At 47.5% G+C, this 18,245-nt stretch overlaps 1 protein-coding gene and 1 pseudogene across 1 annotated transcript; one reads left to right on the top strand and one right to left on the bottom strand.

Moving 5' to 3' along the window:
* The first annotated feature begins 309 nt into the window (after positions 1–309).
* Positions 310–10,880, top strand: LOC147007673 (uncharacterized). Its single transcript, XM_085866603.1, has 2 exons — positions 310–2,705; positions 2,795–10,880. Exon 2 carries the CDS (start codon positions 7,887–7,889, stop codon positions 8,508–8,510), a length of 624 nt encoding a protein of 207 aa, XP_085722729.1. The 5' UTR covers positions 310–2,705; positions 2,795–7,886; the 3' UTR covers positions 8,511–10,880.
* On the bottom strand, positions 10,880–13,364 carry LOC147007672 (uncharacterized; annotated as a pseudogene).
* Positions 13,365–18,245: the final 4,881 nt, after the last annotated feature.

Here is an 18,245-nt window from a genome sequence, read left to right as displayed (position 1 = left end):
TACCACATGTGTGAGAGAGGAAGATGAAGCATTATAAGATCGTTTTTGTTGTTAATATTAATGTTTGAGAGAGTTCAACAGATTAGGTCATGGAAGTGAAGAAAAAAATCGAGGAAGAAGACGAGGAGGAAGTTAAGAGGAAGAAGAAGAAGCAGAATCGGGAGAAGGTGAGCGTGTTGTTGTTGTTGTTGTTGGGTATATATATATATATATATATATATATATATATATATATATATATATATATATATATATATATATATATATATATATATATATATATATATATTTTTTTTGAGATTAGAAAGAGATTAGTTGGGAGAATGGGGGATGTTTGGAAAGTGGGGAGGATGAAAATTGCAGGTAATGGGGAGGATAGAAATTGAAGGTAATGGGGAGAAAAAAAAAAAAAAACGATCGAACACCGAGTGGAACCGGTAGGCCTCAAGCCTAGGCCAAGGCCTAGGCCTCAAACACCAGGTAAGAACGTCGACAAAAATACTCACAAAATAGCACGATTTTTGAAACAAAACCGAACTAGGAACACACAGTAACATGTAGGTGAGAAAATTAAACAGTTAAAACGGGACAAATAACAACCGGAAACTTAACTTTGAGAAAGTCAGCAGGGAGCCCCAAAGGAGACCTCTCGCTGCTCAAAACCGGAACCGGAAGTGATAAAACCTCACTGGTGCGCCTCGTTTGGCAGACCCCACCAAGCCTATTTTCAAGAATACGGCTGAACGTCCTCGCTATTGTCGAACCGATGGTAACTTGGTAAGGGGCCTCCAATTAGTCAGATACATTAGTTGGTCGGGATCTGTGGTTTTCGGGATTAATGTCGATCGGCACTCTTTCACTTGTGGGGGTATGACGCCGTCGCTCATCCAGCTGTTGAACAGTCTTTTCAGCAATTTGTGTGTTTTCCACGTCGAGAAGATCCCTCGGCTTCACCCCGTCTGGTCCTGGTGCACTTTCCAAATTGAGCTGGTCCAGCGCTCAGTCAATTTCTCCCTGTGTGATGTATTCCTGCAGCCTCCAGAAAAGCGTATTCCATGGATGAGGCACGGGGGTACACAAAAAAGGAGAACGTTTCATGAACTCACTGAAGAAGTTCTGTCAAAGTTTTGTAAAAGGATTATTTGGGGCTATTCTCAAATTTAACCCCATGGAGGCCGGCACACAATGAGTGAGAGTCAAACCTGCAGGGCGGGGGCAATTACCCGAAGGGCGCAGATTTCAATACCGAATATTGTCATGCTTACAAATTCCCCAACGGAAGCAGCTTAACCACTGTCGAGAAAAAGGCTGACATGCCGGGACTCGAGCCTGTGAATGACTAATGAGTTACTCTAACCACAAACTGGTCGCCAGTGATGTTCTATCGATCCATGCTTCAGCATGATCCAAACCTTGTCAGCAACTAAATAAGATTGTCTTTAATTTCTTCCTCCCCCAGTCGACCTGTTGAGGCCCGAATGTTACTTGGAAAAATTGTGGTGAACAAACAGGAATGCAGCTCTTCGAAACAATAATTTATGGAAATAAAATTACATCAAAGAATGCATCTTCAGGATGTAAATACACAATAAGAGCAACACAACAAGGTATAACCTGCTCGTGACCACGACAAGCTGTCCGCAACCACGCACACTGACGCGGACGAAGAAGATTTCGGAAATGAGGATTGGGCGAGGGCAGGGTGAACAAGTGAGCAGGGCACTGTTGAGCAGGCAGGTTCAGAGCTGCAGGGCACGAACAAGCCTGTGGGCCCATTGAGAATAAGCTCTCTCCCTGTGCGATCACAGACGTCACGAACGATCTCCATCTTCCAAGCCAACAACCGCTCTTATCTACAAGGTGGAGGTGGGTTTGGTAGTGGGGAGTGGTGTCTGGAACCTCTTCCTCAGCGTCAATTGGACGTCAACGAGACGACAACCAGCCATTCTGCACCCTGAGATAGATGTCCCCATAACTCAGGGCATGCAAATGCATCCCTCGGCCACTCACGGGGAAGGACTAAGTCTGCAATGTCACCAAAAAGTGTGTGCTACGTGCGCACCACCGTGATGCCACACAAACCTTCATAATTTCCTGTTCAGACAACAGGGAAAAACAGGATCAGACATCATTACGCTGAACTAAAATCTAAACAGACAGCGTTTCCACACCTGAATTTATGAATTACTTGACACAAACAAATCCAGTGCCAAGGTGTTCTTTCCAATAACTGATACCAAACAATCTGCTCCCCCACCCCCCCCCCCAAACCTCATAAACATATCTCTGCATCCAAAAATCTGGAAATGTAAACTGCAATTCACATGAAGTAATCGTACATTCCTGTTGGTGGAGGGGAGTGGGGGTGAGGAGTGAATGTTATCCCACCTGGTTATCTCTTGTTATGGAGCCTTCGTTTTTCAGGAAATTCAGTCAATGAGGAATCTTGAAATGATTTTCAAGACATGGATCATGCAACATGTTGTACTCTGGCTTCATCAACAAAATGTTGGGATCCTCAAGGTTGAACTCTTTTGCAGTCTTGTGGAGCTGTAAAGTGTGGAAGAGGTACAATTAAAATTATTCACTTTTAAGTTATTCTGCTACGTAATTATTTTAACGTCAGGAGCACAATTCATCGAGGATCATTCAGGTCTTCAATCGGTTTCTTGTTTCCCCTGGTTCCTCTGGAGAAAGCAAATCCGGTGTGCCTCCTCTGGAAAAGGCAAATCCGGTGTACCTCCTCTGGAAAAGGCAAATCCAGGTGTGCCTCCCCTGGAGAAGGAAAATCCAGGTGTGCCTCCTCTGGAGATGTCAAATCCAGGTGTGCCTTCTCCAGAGGGAACTCAGAGGCCTCAGAAGAAAACTCTTCCTGTTCTGCAAAGCTCTCATCTTCACTTGTCAGCTCAGGTACGTGAAGCGAGGGCTCTCTCTCCTCCTCCAGACTCTTCCTCACCGACCCCTTCAATACAAAATGCAACAATACACATTGGTTTCATCATAAAATGCTCTCACTGCAAAGTAAATTACATTAACAAAAAATAATAATAATAAAATAGCAAAATATGATACATGAGACATTGTTCACCAGTGTTTTATAATAACTTCATAAAATGTGACGCAATGTCTTCTCGTACCTTCTTTTCGGAGAATGGAGCGCAATTTTCTTCAAAAATATTTCAACTTTATCATGTTTAGTGTTGTCATTTTATCGATTCCTCGAACAACTTGTAATGCCTTGTGTGGTTTGTCAGACAGTTTTAACACTTTTTGTATTTTGTCAACGTCTCTGTCCCCGTCGTCCTCCTCCCCCATATCCACGTTTTCCTCCTTTTTATGGGTGTGTGACTGCTTCTTTGGAGTGCTCTCAATTTATCCTCCATCATGCTTACTCGAACATCCTTCATCAATTTTCGATATTCCACATCTCCTTTCGAAGCAAACAAAAAACATATAAAACGACAAATCAATTACAGAATTAAACACAACTGAAAAATATGAAAAACAAGAAAAAACATAAACAACATGAAAAATAAATAAATAATCCAGATTTTCATTAAAATATCAACATCTTACTCTTATGTCATGTACGTTCACAACGTGCTTGTCAATCCTTTTTAATTGCCCTTTACAGCTCGACACTGGACAATTAACAGAAATGGCATATCTGGTAACAGAAAAAAACAAAAAAATTATCAGAAAATTTTCACAAAAAACATTTATCTGAATGATAACATCAAACGATGATGAAACCGAGCTGTAATTACAAAAAAATACCTTTTTGATAGAAATTTATTTGATGACATGGCAGTTTTACTCTCGCATGACGTCAAACCATGCACCGCACGAAGGAGCTGCACGAGGTGATTCTTAACACTCCCACATTTATCGCAAATCTTTGGATGTTTTGTCTCAGGATAAGGAGGGGTTAAACAAACAATTGAAACCAATACTTCGTTGAAAACATAACCAATTACACACACACACACACACACACACACACACACACACACACACACACACACACACACACACACACACACACACACACACACACACACACACACACAAAAAAGTCAGGACCACAAGTAAACACTGAGATGCGAAGGATAGTACTCCCAAGTATTGGCCTTTTAGATTTTTATGCTTTTGGAATGTTTTGCGGAATGAAGGGTTTTATGGTGGCCGAAGTGCAAATGCTGCCACCAATCTCGTCATAAAAAGTAACCCGACTGCAGGAGGATGTCCGCAGACACAGTTGGGCACTATATATAGATGGCTGTTGGCTCCCAAGGTGGTCCTTTGACCTTTGTTCTCATGCAAGGATCTGTGAATCATTGTCAATGTATCAATGTCATTCTTCAACAAGATCTTTCCCTCTCTGCATCCTGAAATGTGATTGGTCGCACCAGCTGCCACAATATTGTTGTGTTCTCCTGACGTTCTGCAACCGCTTCTCATTCCCTTTCAAAAATGCCTTCCAGAAGCGCTGCATCTCTGTGCGATACACAGGGTTTGCTTCGAGCCCAAGACCCAGCAATACACTGCCTGCCAGCAAGGCCCGGGTTCACACGAAGAAGCCTTTGAACCGCAGCGAACTCAGTTCTCCGAGCACGCTTCTTTGTCACCTGATGACACCCTCACTCCCGGCATGGGGCATGTCGGGCTTACATATCGGCACAGTCCCATGTGCTTGGCCATCCACTCGTTCCTCTCTCACGTTGTCTCTTCGGGTTCCCTTTGTCTTACAACCTCCGGGACCCCCGACTGGGCGGGCATTGTCTCTCGTGCTGGATACCATCAACTTTGAAAACGTTCTCAAGCTCGGCTTGGAGGTCCTCAGGACTTACCAAATGCAAGCGACCGATGAGATGAACTAACCGGTGCTCGCTCCAAGCTCTTGCCCCTTTCGGTAGCCCTTTAACATATCCTACAATGTCCTTCTTCCACCTGTCACCACCATACTCTTCACCAAAGTCAGCCGGGCCAGCTTCCACACAGGGTGGGGGAGCCTGGACCCCGTCACCTGTGCAGGAGAGGCCGTTTCGTCCCTCGGTGCTTGTCTCGTCTCATCTCCGGTAACTTTGTTTCTTCTCGGGGGCACCCACAACGTAGGGAAGAGGCCATCCAGCGTGGTATTTCCCTGGGCTCGCTCTGTCAGCTTGGAATCGACAAGAGCTTTGTAAACGGCCTGCCTCCCTTTCCCCTAAATGGCTTACAATGACCGTCCAGGTATGAACTGAAATAACACTTGATTGATGAATTTAACTCCATTGTGTATCAGTTGAGCCTCACGGACAGCCATGGCATAACCTCCTCCTCGTTCCAACGTGCCTTCACCCGAACAGGTCGGTTAGACACTGGAACACGAAGCGGTGCGCCTTATGCCTGTGCCAAGACCTGTCTGACTCCGAAAGGAACTTCCACAATCCTCACACACTCACAAGCACCCTTGAGCCACCTGTGGCTCTGGTGCCGTACTCTCAGGGACAGCCGCAGCAGCGGTGTCCTCATCTCCACGGACCATGCTTTCAGCAAGCGCTGCAGAGAGTGTCAACGGCGGGAAGGGAGAGTGCACCAAGGCCGGACCCGCGGAAAGCTCGACCTCGACTTGATACACCCCTCCAAGAGGAATACTACGACTCTCGCGGCTTGTATGCGGGGATCTTCGGCACATTGAGGCCAGAACCCAAAGACATAAGGGAAAGATTGACAGCACAGAATATACATTGCAGAATCGCTGAGACTTCGAACTCTGGTACCTCATGAGAGTTGTAGTTACTCCCGCCGTTTACCCGCGTTTCTTGTGAATCTCTTCACTTTGACATTCGGAGCACTGGACAGAAATCACATCACGTCCACACTCACTCATCGCCCATCCCGATGCTCTGTTTTAATAAAACAGTCGGAATCCCCTTGTCTGCACCGGTTCTCAGGCGTCTGTCGGTTGCCCGGTGGAAGTGCACCCGAGCTTGCACATTTTCCCGACAACTCCACACCACGGACGAAACGCCAGCACATGCGGAAGGTGGCTCGGGATGCAGCAGGTCTGGGCGGACCGCTCCTTCGCCGCAACCGGGGCGCTCTATGGGGAGGCAATGGCTCACATTCGCAACAGAGTCCCTCACGGTCTGGGACCAGGACCAGCGAGACCCCGAATGGATACACATGCACAGCCATGAGCACTCGGTGACAACAATGACCGTTCACCGAGGTGGTGGCGGTGATACTTGTTGACGAAGCCGAGTGTCACTTCAGTGAGTATGAGTATAAGTGAATCTAAAGGGCCTTAAAAAAGGAGAAAAAAGTCAACGAAGCTCAAATGAAATGAATTTTAAAGAAAAACACATCAACTGCCAAAGCTGATGACACCACAATGATGCAGGAAGCAGCAGTCGTCATTCATCTTCAAGGTGCAGCGCCCGTCACGTGATATGGCAGATGGGAAGGCGGGTACAGCAGCTATCCCTCACCCTGACAACCCTATTTAATCAAATGACAGCACGTTGTACTTTCAAACATCCTGCTCTATTCACTCCATCATTTTCCCGGGGTCATCTTCCCTCTTCTTGGAAGTCAGCTGGCATCATCTTCATCAACCATCTTTAATGAACAATGTTCAGGGGCCACTCACCTGCGATGGACCCACGTGGGTCTGCGGTCACTTGGACATCGATAAATAAAAATAAATTTTTAAATGAAACGTTTCATTCACATCACAGCAGGAAGCCCGGGAGGTATGCATGATCGCTCTAAGCACTCTGTTCGTCCTTCGGGTTCGAAGATGACCATGACTTTATTTTCAGTTGGAGGATTAGTGACTGTGGGTCCGGACGTGACTGGTGAGGCCAATCCGGGCCCGGAAGGCACGCCCACACGGAGGACACAAGTAGATGGGTTCTGCAGTGGAAGTGGAGGTAGCCCGGGCCTTGCGCGCGGTGCGTTTCTTCTGCGCCTATGCAGTGCGTCTGTTCTCTGCTGCACGCGCTCCTGTGGTGAGCTTGCTCCGCCAGGTTGGATGGTCCAGAGCAAGAGATTCCTCAATGCTGAGGTTGATATCCAAGTCTTTGACGGACACTTTGAAGCAGTCCTTAAACCGTTTCTTCTGTCCCCCGACTGAGCGCTTGCCCTGACACAGTTCTCCACACAGAAGCTGTTTTGGCAGTCGACTGTCGGGCATTCTGACGACATGACCTGCCCATCTGGGTTGGGCTTTCCGTGGAAGGGTGTGGACGCTGGGGATTCCGGCCCGTTCCAAGACCTCTGTGTCAGGAATTTTGTCCTGCCACCTGATGAGAAGGAGTCTGCATAGGCAGCTGTGGTGAAAGTGGTTGAGCTGTTTAGCCTGTCTGCTGTAGACAGTCCAGGTCTCGCTGGCAGAGAGAAGAGTGGTGAGTTCCACTGCACGATAGTCCTTCAGCTTGGTGGTAAGGGTGAGTCCTCTCTGCTCCCAAACATTCTCACGGAGTCGCCCAAAGGCAGCGCTTGCCTTGGCAATCCTATTGTTGACCTCAGCGTCAATGTACACCACTCGCGAGAGTGCACTGCCCATATAGGTAAAGCTGTCGACCAGCCTGTGGATTCTGCCCCTTCACCGTGATGTGTGGTTCCTGGCAGGGCTTTCCAGGTGCGGGCTGATACATAACCAGTATTTTTGGTGCGAATGGAGAGACCAAAGTTGTCACAGTCCTGTGAGAAGCAGTCCATTTCATCCTGCATCTTCTGCTCTGTGCAGGCGTTGAGGGCGCAGTCATCAGCAAACAAGAGATCTCTTGTTTCTCTTGTCATATATCTCTTGCCATATCCGAGCCTCCACCGAGTCTTTTGAGCAGCAGGTGGCGAGGAAACTGCCCTTTTTCGGGCGCGGCGGCGCCCATGCCGCTGAAATGTCCCGTCAACCCTCAATACTGCAGCTCAATGTCGAGGGCCTTACGACAAGCAAGATCAATGTCACCGAGCAGCTTGCCCATAAGAACCGGGCCCTCGTCATCCTCCTCCAAGAGACCCACTGCATCTCTGGAGAGAAGCTAGTCTTTCTTCACTGTGCACTAGCTGGGTCTGATAAAAGCAGGAAGCACGGCCTTGCCAGGTTTGTCCACGAGAGCCTGAGCTGGACTCTCGTCAGTCAATCTGTGGCTGATGCCGAGATTGAGTGGGTGTGCGTGGACGTTGCAAACGATAACATCATCAACGTCTACAAGCCCCCATCCTCGCGGATATCCCCATCGTCGTTACCCACGTTCTCCTTCCACAGTCTCTACGCTGGCGATTTTAATTGCCAGCATGTTGACTGGGGATATAACACCACGAGCAACGATGGAGAGTGTCTTGCTGCCTGGGCAGCAAACAACAAGCTTGCCCTCCTTTACAATCCGAAGGGCGCAGCCAGTTTCCTCTCCGGACGCTGGGGAACGGGGACGAACCCCGATCTGGCCTTCGCGAGTGCCGACCCTGACAGCCCACTACCTGACAGACGTGTGCTTGAGAAGTTCCCGCGGTCCCAACATTAACCCTCGCTTATCACTGCTCCGAAGCTCGTGGCACCTGTCCCGAGCGCACCGGTGAAGCGATGGAACTTCAGAAAGGCCGACTGGAATCGTGACAGCCTCCTTACAAACAAATCCATCACGGGTCAACACCACCCGATACCATCAATATGGACGAGGCTTACCAGGACTTTTGCAATGCCATAACATCTGCGGTGAAGAAAGCAATCCCACGCGGCCGCCGAAACAACTATACGCCGTGCTGGGATTCTGAGTGCGAGACCCTCTACAGCTCCTTCCTTTGTGCCCCACCGGGCACCCCTTCCAATGTAGCCACCACCAATCTACTCGCGCGGCTCTACCAAAGGAAGCTTGAGCGGTGGACCGAAGCCGTCAACACCATCGACTTCTCGCACTCCAGCCGCAAAGCATGGAGTATCATTAACACCCTCACTGGCCGGTCAGCACGCTCCCCTCACCAGTGCCCCGTTTCTGCTGATGCCATTGCGACCCAGCTGGTGAAGAATGGGGTGTACGAAGCGTGGGACTGCAAGTCATCTCGACTTGTGGCCAAAGAGGTGTCTGACCTCTGGAGGGTGGAAACACCAGAAGGCGAAAATATCTCCGATGACTTCACCCCGGATGAGCTCGCCACCGCCCTCCAACTACTGAAGCCAAACAAGTCTCCGGCCCCGATCACATCTGCCCGGAACTTATACTCCATGCTGGCTCTGCATTGAAGTCCTGGTTATCCGAATTTCTCTCTTCCTGCTTGCACCACTTCAAAATCTAGAGAAGAGCCTGAGTAGTCGCGATCCCCAAGCCTCAAAAGATACCAGGAGACCCGAAGAGTTATCGCCTGATATCTCTTCTTTGTTTCCCCTTCAAAATCCTCGAGCATCTTGTCTTCGCCCGCGTCAAACCAATTATAGATCCGCTTCTCCCTCGAGAGCAAGCTGGTTTTCGGCGCGGGAAATTTTCCATAGATCAGGTCACTCTTATGACCCAAGACATTGAGGACTGCTTTGAGGCTAAAAAGAAGGCCGGTGCTGTGTTCCTTGATGTCACACCCGCCTATGATACCGTGTGGCACCGCGGCCTCACCTGCAAGTTGCGCCACCTGCTCCGAGACAGGCACATGGTCCGTATGATCATGGAGCTTGTCTACAATTGAAGCTTCACCCTCACCACCGGTGGCGGACAGCGAATCAGGTTACGACGCCTTAAGAATGGCGTCCCACAGGGATCGGTCCTGGCCCCCCTCCTCTTCAATATCTACACCCACGACCTGCCGAACACGGTCTCCACAAAGTATGCTCATGCGGACGACCTGACGATCGTCCACCCGGCAAGGAAGTGGGAAGCACTAGAGGGGACTTTGAGCCAGGACATGTCTACTTTATCGGCCTAACTCCATAAATGGAGATTGAAGCTCAGCGAAACCAAAACAGTGTCGGCAGCTTTCCATTTGAACAACAGGGAAGCAAAACGTGAGCTGAACCTCAACATCGATGGAAAACTCCTGTCCTGCCCTGAGCCAAAATATATTGTGGTAACATTGGACAGGTTACTCACGTTCCGCTGACACCTGGAGCCACTATGCAAGAAGCTAACATCCCGTGCTGCGCTGCTTTGACGACTGGTGGGTTCCGGCTGGCGTGTGGGTGCTGTCACGTTTCGTACAGCAGCCTTAGCCCTGGTCTACTCCACCACCGAGTACTGTGCGCCCGTCTGGTGCCGCAGTGCTCATTCCCACCAGATCTACACCGCCATCAACGGCGCCTTGCGTACTGTGACCGGATGCCTGCATCCCACACCAACGGACAACCTTTCCATCCTCGCAGGCATCCAACCCGCTGAGCTTCGCCGCGAAGAAGCCACTCTATCTCTCACTCTATCTCTATCTATCTCTCACTCGCTGGGCACTCGAGCCAAATCATTTGCTCCATCACAAGCTCTCTATTTCATCAAATGAGCAGCCCCGGCGACTGAATTTGAGATACCCATTTGTGCCTGCCGCACAGTCGTTGCTGAAAAACGCCAACGACCTTAACATCAGTGCGGCCCACTGGGCGGATCATAACTGGAGCACGGAATGGCGGACGAACAATACCAGACTCCGCGCTTTCATTCCTGACGTCGGTTCCCATACCATCGGAATGCCCTTGCCAAGACTGGCTTGGGTATGACGAAACCGTCTACGTTCTGGTGTCAGACGAATCCGCTCAAATATGGGGTGTGGCTCCTTCTGCGGCTTGTGAGTGTGGCGTGGAGGAACAAACCGCAGACCATGTCATCCTTGGCTGTCCCACATACCGTGCCTCAAGCGGGGCACACGGTCTGCGTGTTTTGGATGACGATACAACCCAATGGCTGCTCGACACCTGCCCCGACATATAGCCCGTGTGCGCCGCCACAGCTCCGGGGTGATAAAAGGCATCGACCCTCGGCCCCTGAGCGTGGCGAGAAGAAAGAGAATGAAACCAAGATCAAGCTCGAAACGAAGAAGAAGAAGAGATCTCTGATGATGGTCTCCTTCACCTTGCAGGTGCCTGAGGTTGAACAGCCTGCTGTCAGTCCTGTACCTGATGTGTACCATCCTGGCAGTCACGGACAGTGTGACCACTCCTCATTTTCATAAATGCCAAGGTGAGCCAATAAAAAAGCCAAGAATTCACAAGGTTTCGGAAAAGCGATGATAATAGAAAACCTATACGCCAAGAAAACCTCTAGAAAACCATGACGCCAAGGTGAACAACGAATAGCCAAGATCTTGTGAAAAAAGCCAAGGAGTGGTCACACTGGTCACTGAAGGCATCAGTCAGCATGGCAGAGAAGACGATGCTGAAGAGTGTCGGGGCAAGAACACAATCTTGCTTCATGCCGTTTGTCACTGGAAAGGCTTCCGACTCTTCTCCATCATCGAGCACTTTCACCATCATGCCGTCATGGAACTTCCTGACAATCGATGATGAACTTGCTTGGACAGCCAAACTTCTGCATGATCTTACACAAGCCATCTCTGCTGACAGTGTCGAAGGCCTTTGTGAGATCGACGAAGGTCACGAACAGGTCGCCGTGCTGCTCTTAGCATTTTTCCTGGAGTTGGCGTGCAGCAAATATTATGTCGACAGTTACACGTCTGGCACGGAAACCGGCACTGGCTTTCTGAAAGGAGACCCTGCTCAAGGTGTTGATTGAGACGGTTGAGCACGATGTGAGCGAAGATCTTCCCAGCTATGGGCAGGAGGGAGAATCCTCGATGATTGTCGCAAGACTGGCGGTTGCCTTTCCTCTTGTAGATGTGGACTATGCTGGCATCTTTCAGCTGTTGTGGGACCTTCCTTTTATTCCACATGGACTGGAAGAGTTCAGTCAGCTTCTGCACCATGACAGGGCCTCCTGCTTTGTCCACTTCAGCAGGAATTGCATCTGATCCTGGTGCTTTGCCACAGGAAAGTTGCTTGATGCCCTTTGTAACTTCTGTCGGGAGGTTGTCAAGGTCCTGGTTGATCTCCATTGATCTCTGTTAGCAACTGGGTCTCGTCTGCATTGAGGAGGGGAGAGGAGCCAGAGGACTGGGGTCCATGCACAGCCTTCAATGCGTCATAGAAATGCTTGGTGTCGTGACTTTCCTGGATTTCATCAGCCTTTTTGCAATACCATGCACCCTGCATCTCACGGAGTTTCTTCTGTCGTTTTTGTCTTGCGCTGGCAAAGGCATCTTTCTTCGCTTGTGACGTGGGGTCGTTCTGATGTGCTCCGAACAGTTTGTGTTTCTCTGATAGCAGTGCCTGTATCTCTTTATCGTTCTCGTCAAACCAGTCCTGGTTTCTGCGGGATGCTGGCGCGAGGTGTTCGAGGGCGATGGAGTGGACTGCATCTCTGAAGGCCACCCACTGTTCTTCAAGGCTTTCCTGGTCATCATGGGGTGTGTCCACCAGCTTGCCATCAAGGTCTCTGGTGATTTCTTCTGCAACTTTGCTCCTCTTTAGCTTGGAGATGTTGAGCTTCTTTGCAGTCTTCTGACCTTGGGGTCTTCTCATGGTCAGGATGCGACGCTTAAGTTTGGAAACGATGAGATGATCAGTCCAGCAGTCGGCACCACACATGGCCTTTGTCACTCTCACGTCCTGCCTGTCCCTCTTCCTGGTGATGACATAATCAATCGGATGCCATTGCCTGGAGCGTAGGTGCATCCAATATGTCTTTTTATGGGTGGGGAGGCGGAAGAGTGTGTTGGTGATGACGAGGTCATGTGAGGCACACATCTTCAGGAGTAGAACGCCGTTGCTGTTGCACTTGCCTGCGCCGTGTCTTCCAATGATCCCTTCCCAAGCCTGGTGATCTTTCCCCACTCTGGCGTTGTAGTCCCCGAGGACAATAAAGCTTCTCTGACTGTGGGACTGCTGCAATGAGGGCATCAAGTTCTTCACAGAACTTATCTTTGATATCATCCGGGTTGGTCATTGTTGGGGCATATGCGCTGATCAACGTTGCACTCTTCTTGTTTCCAAGTGGGAGTTGAAGTGTCATCAGGCGATCATTAATGCCCTCTGGAAGCTTGGCAAGTTTTCGGGCGAGGTGGGATCTGATGGCGAATCCAACGCCTGCCTCTCGCCGTTCAGTGCTGCTGTGAACACTCCAAAAGAAGGTGTACCCACCACCAAGTTCTAAGAGCTGACCCTTGTCTGCAAGGCTTGTTTCACTGAGTGCTGCGATGTCCACGTTGAAGCGAGCTAGTTCTTTGGCGACTAGTGCAGTTCTTCTTTCTGGTCTATCTGCCTTGGTGTTATCCAGCAGGGTTCGCACATTCCACATGCCGAGGTTGAGCATCTTCAACTTGTTTTCCTTGTTATTTCGAATGCTGATTGGCATCCCCGTCAGCCGCGGTATACTGGCCAGGGTGAAAAGAAGCAGGCTATGTTTGAGCCACCTTTTCTCGCCCCTTCCTCAATGGAGGTGAACAGAACGAATCCTGGAGAGGACTGCTCAGACACCCGGGGGGCTGCCGATCTCCACTGCTGCTTCGGTCCAGTCGAGAGCGACCCTATTCCCTGGGCCACCTGTTTGCAGGTTCGTGACTACAGCTTCCAGTGTATCCGCACCTGCTGCTTCGCCACTCTCCCATCACCACAGGACTTGAGGTTGCACAGGATGGGGTTGAGGTCATGACTTGCGCTTGACTTGGATTTAAGTGAGGGGGAGTTGCGCAACTCGTTCGCCTCACTCTCTTGTCCTGGGCGATCAGGATCCAGCAGCAAGACAGAGTCGGAACGGCTGGGGACAGGTCAGGATGCAGTGGATGGTCAGAAGAAAATATCTTTCGTATCTCACTCTGCCCTGTTTGCGCTCCAGGATGCTTTGCTGGGATCGCCTTTCTGCCCGTTGAACCTTCTGGTGGTTTCCTCCGTGCAATTCGCCAAACCCAGGCTTCACATGCAAGGTAGACAAGCCTTAAAGCCGCTGGAACCAACGACTTGCCAACTGAACATGTGGCATGCACACAAGACAGTGGAGAGATCGTAGGGGCGGGGTCGTCCAACTCCCGTACAAGTCCCATTTAGGACTTGTCCACTGCCCAGCCCAGTGGATTTAGGACTTGTCCACTTCTACCACTATGCTGCAATGTAATAATTGCTTACGAAAGATGTGTTGGACAATCTAGATTGTCTACAATTGCTTTATCTTCACTCAAAACGTGACCGGCAGATCCAGTGTATCTGATTGTAATTTGTTATGGTCCTCTCTGTTTCACAGTTTCCGTTTAATACACGAGTTTGTTGTTAAAAATATCAGTACTTGGGGAATGTAGGTTACACACGATGTGGTTTACAATCGGAAAATTATGGTAGACAGGTGTGTGAGAAAAATCCATTTTACCTTCAATAAGTTGATTCCGAGTCACACTTCTGCCAGTAACTTTGTCCATTTAGTGGGAGGGGGGGGGCTATGTAGTTTTGTCGAAGGATAAGGAGGGGTTAAACAAACAATTGAAACCAATACTTCGTCAACAACATTCTCACGTCAACAACAACAACAATACTCACTTTACGCACCTGAGCTGACAAGTGAAGATGAGAGCTTCGCAGAACAGGAAGAGTTTTCTTCTGAGGCCTCTGAGTTTCCTCTGGAGAAGGCACACCTGGATTTGTCTTCTCCAAAGGAGGCACACCTGCATTTGCCTTCTCCAGAGAAGACACACTTGGATTTGTCTTCTCCAGAGGAGGCACACCTGGATTTGTCTTCTCCAGAGGAGGCAGACCAGATTTGTCTTCTCCAAAGGAGGCACACCTGCATTTGCCTTCTCCAGAGAAGACACACTTGGATTTGTCTTCTCCAGAGGAAACAAGGAACCAATTGTGGACCGAGATGATCCTGGATGAACAGCAGTTAATGTTAATTTGTGGCAACCACTTAGAATGTATTCTTCTTGGTCCCACTAACCAAAAAAATGATGTTGCCATTTTTTCTGTTGACCTAAAACAGCATTTCCAAAAATATTGAAACAACAATATTAAATGATTCCATATGCGAGGTCCGTTAAAATAGTAACGGGACTGACTTCACATAAATTTTATTCCAAAAAATATATTGAAATCACAGCTTGTCCCCTTCAAAATAGTTTACCTCCAGTCTCACGCAGGAATGGATATACGTTTTAACCCAAACATAATGTAAATTCTCATTCAATGAGATGACATTTTACAAAAAAAACCTTCTGATGAAAAAAATAAAACGCAACAGCCCTCACATGTAACAACTCAGTTCCTCATTTTCTATTTCATTATTAAAACTTCTGATATATATATATATATATAAATATATATATATATATATATATATATATATTTTATATATTGTCCTCAAAGATAATATTAAACAATATGTTGTAATCAAAGCTTGTAGAGCTTTGCCCTCCTCATTCTCCTACTCATCCTCCTGCCTCTGCTGCATATGTTTTGTTTTCTTTGCATGTTTTCACCCTTTTTTATCCGCTGATGTTTGAGTTGTCTACTTTTGAAGGGGTCTCAAATGAGCTTCCAACATCAACACTCGCGCAGCTTTCATTCGTCGTTTATACTGCACATCTCGTTTCAAAAAACACAAAAAACATTCAAAACGACAAATCAATAACGAAGGGAAACACAACTGTAAAATACAAAAATAAACATTGATAACATTTTAAAATAAATCAATCAAGCTTCTCATTAAAGAAAATTAACATCTTCATTTGATGTTCTGGAGATTAACAAGGTGTTTATCAATTATTTTAAATTGTCCTTGACATCCGGTGACCGCGTAGTGAAGAGGAATGGTATATCTGGGAACAGGAAAAACAAATAAATATTTCAGAACATTTACAATAAGCTTTTATCTGAATAACAAAAGTGAACGATGATGAAAACAACGAGCTGTTATTACAAAACAATATACGTTTTGGAGGGTGATTTATACATTGCCATGGCAACCTTCCTCTTGCTGAACTCCATGCCATGAACACTGCGCAGGTGCTGCATCAGGTAGTGGGTAACTTCGCCACACTGACAGCAAGGGCTCTCATTTTCACTTTTGGGCTTTGGTGCATCAAGTGAGGGCTCCCTCTCTCCTCCTCCAGAATCCACTTCACTGAACTCTTCATTACAACAGACAACATCACACTTTGGTTTCATCATAAAATGCTCTCCACTGTAAAGTAAATAACATCAACAAAATATAATAATAAAAAAGAGCAAAATATGACAGATGAAACATTGGTCATCAGTGTTTTAAAATAACTTTTAAAAACGTTGTGCAATGTGTTATCACACCTTTCATTTGAAAGTACCTATTATAATTCATATCAACTTTCGTTTGAAGTATTTTAATTGAGTGATTCTCGTGCACGTACTGATGTACATTTTTGCACCGACTTCATCACTTTTAAGCTTCCGTCCCCTGTTTTTAAAAGTTTATACAATTTATCGTAGTCCCCGTCCACACCCTCGTCCCTGTCACAGTCGTTGTCATCGTCATTCTCCGTCTCCATCAAATGGTTTCTTTTTTCGAGGTGCTTTCTTCCTTTTAGTACAGCGACTCAGCACCAGAATCTTTCAGGTTTTTGCAGAAAGCATGAAACTTTGCACAGGGCAAACCTTCTGCCATTTCATGGCCAATTGCTGTTACCATCTCATGCATTGGAATGTATCGGAATTCCTTTCCTGTTCCAAACGCTATCCATAGTTTTTCAAGGTTTACCAAGTTCTGAAAATGAGCCACAGCCAGAACAACAACGTCCGTGTCAACAGTCCTGATCATCACATCTTTAAAACCAAAATTCAGGGCATCTTTCACATGGAGTAGAATCCTGGTGTCAGCCTCCTCATGTGAGCAAGGCTGCAGTCAATCCAAGTTTTGGTTCATATTCGAGCTGACAACTGACTCATGAACATTGACATACTCTCAGCACGTAGGAACTGGAAGAGTTCATCCTTGTTGTCATCATTGCGAAGGAAGTTTTTCCTCTTGCCTGGCAGATTCACATTTGGAGACACACGTCTACGAGCCCCTGTCCTTCTATTTTCTCTTGCCGTGAGCTCCAAAGTGTTTCTCCGATAAACATCCCAAACAATATCGACTCGAAGAAACCTTTCCAGCTCTGAAACTACACATGGTATAAATACCTCCCTGGCATATTCCCCAAAGGTCCTGGATTCTCCAACTGGCAGAAAGTGCACCACTGCAGCACCATCAAGTATTCTTCCTTCAGCAGTTGGGGTATTCAAGTGGGCTGATTTTCCGCGAGATTCAAGACATCCGAGGAGATCAGATTTCTTTCCTTGCCTAAGTTTCCCTGCTGCAAATAATGATGGTGGAAATTTCTGATTCTCGTGCTTGAAAAATTCCTCTAGATTTCCTTCTCTTGACTGGCTACCGATGTACAATCAAGCAAATAAAGAACAGTAACTTGAGTTCAGAGATCTTCTGCTTATCCTTCGGTTGGGCCGGCTCGTTCGGTAGACTGAACTGAGAAATGTTCGTTCATACACAAGCATCAAACCACATTATTGTATCCTATTTTATTAATTATTTTTATTACGGTCTGAATTTGGAACGGTAGTTTATGGACACCTTGTATACCAATGAAAACAATCCGAATCAAATCCTACCATTCAAAGTACTGGAAAGTACCGATAAATATCACAGTAAGAAGTTGAAGAATAAATTGGAAAGCAAATAGGCCAACTGTTACAACTCAGAAATGTAACAACCACACCACATGATCTCTGTAACAACCACACCACGTGATCTCCGTAACAACCACACCACGTGTTTTGTTTCAATACCGAACATGTTCCCTCATCCCCGTATTCCCAATGTGGAGCGATGACCCCATTGGTGTTTATCTCATCCTTGCAGGACACATGAACCACCACGAGACCCCATGGAGGACGAGTTTATCTCCCATCCCTTACTCGGCGGCAATATTTATTTTACTTCTCGATTTTACTTCAATTTAATTCAACCACAAACGACACGTGACCTCTTTGTCTCCTTTTACTGTTTGTCCACCAATTGTAATCAAATCTAACAAGATGAGAGAACTTGGGACATCAGGAATCGAGGAATGACACATCCAGTTTTAGAGAAACTCGAGGTCGAGGGGCGGAGCTTCTCGTTGGGAGTGCGTGACGTCATCGCGCATGCGCAGTTTGTTTCCCGCCCTGAGTCTCGCACATGGAGCTCGCGAGCAGGTTCTCTCAGAATTATATAAATATC

This window comes from Eptatretus burgeri, unplaced genomic scaffold (genome assembly GCF_056783735.1).
Source record: "Eptatretus burgeri isolate ZD-2024b unplaced genomic scaffold, Ebu_testis_v1 Ebu_testis_scaffold_52, whole genome shotgun sequence".
Lineage (NCBI taxonomy): Eukaryota > Metazoa > Chordata > Myxini > Myxiniformes > Myxinidae > Eptatretus > Eptatretus burgeri.
Note: the sequence above shows the minus strand (reverse complement) of the source record. Positions and strands in the feature narration are given on the sequence as shown.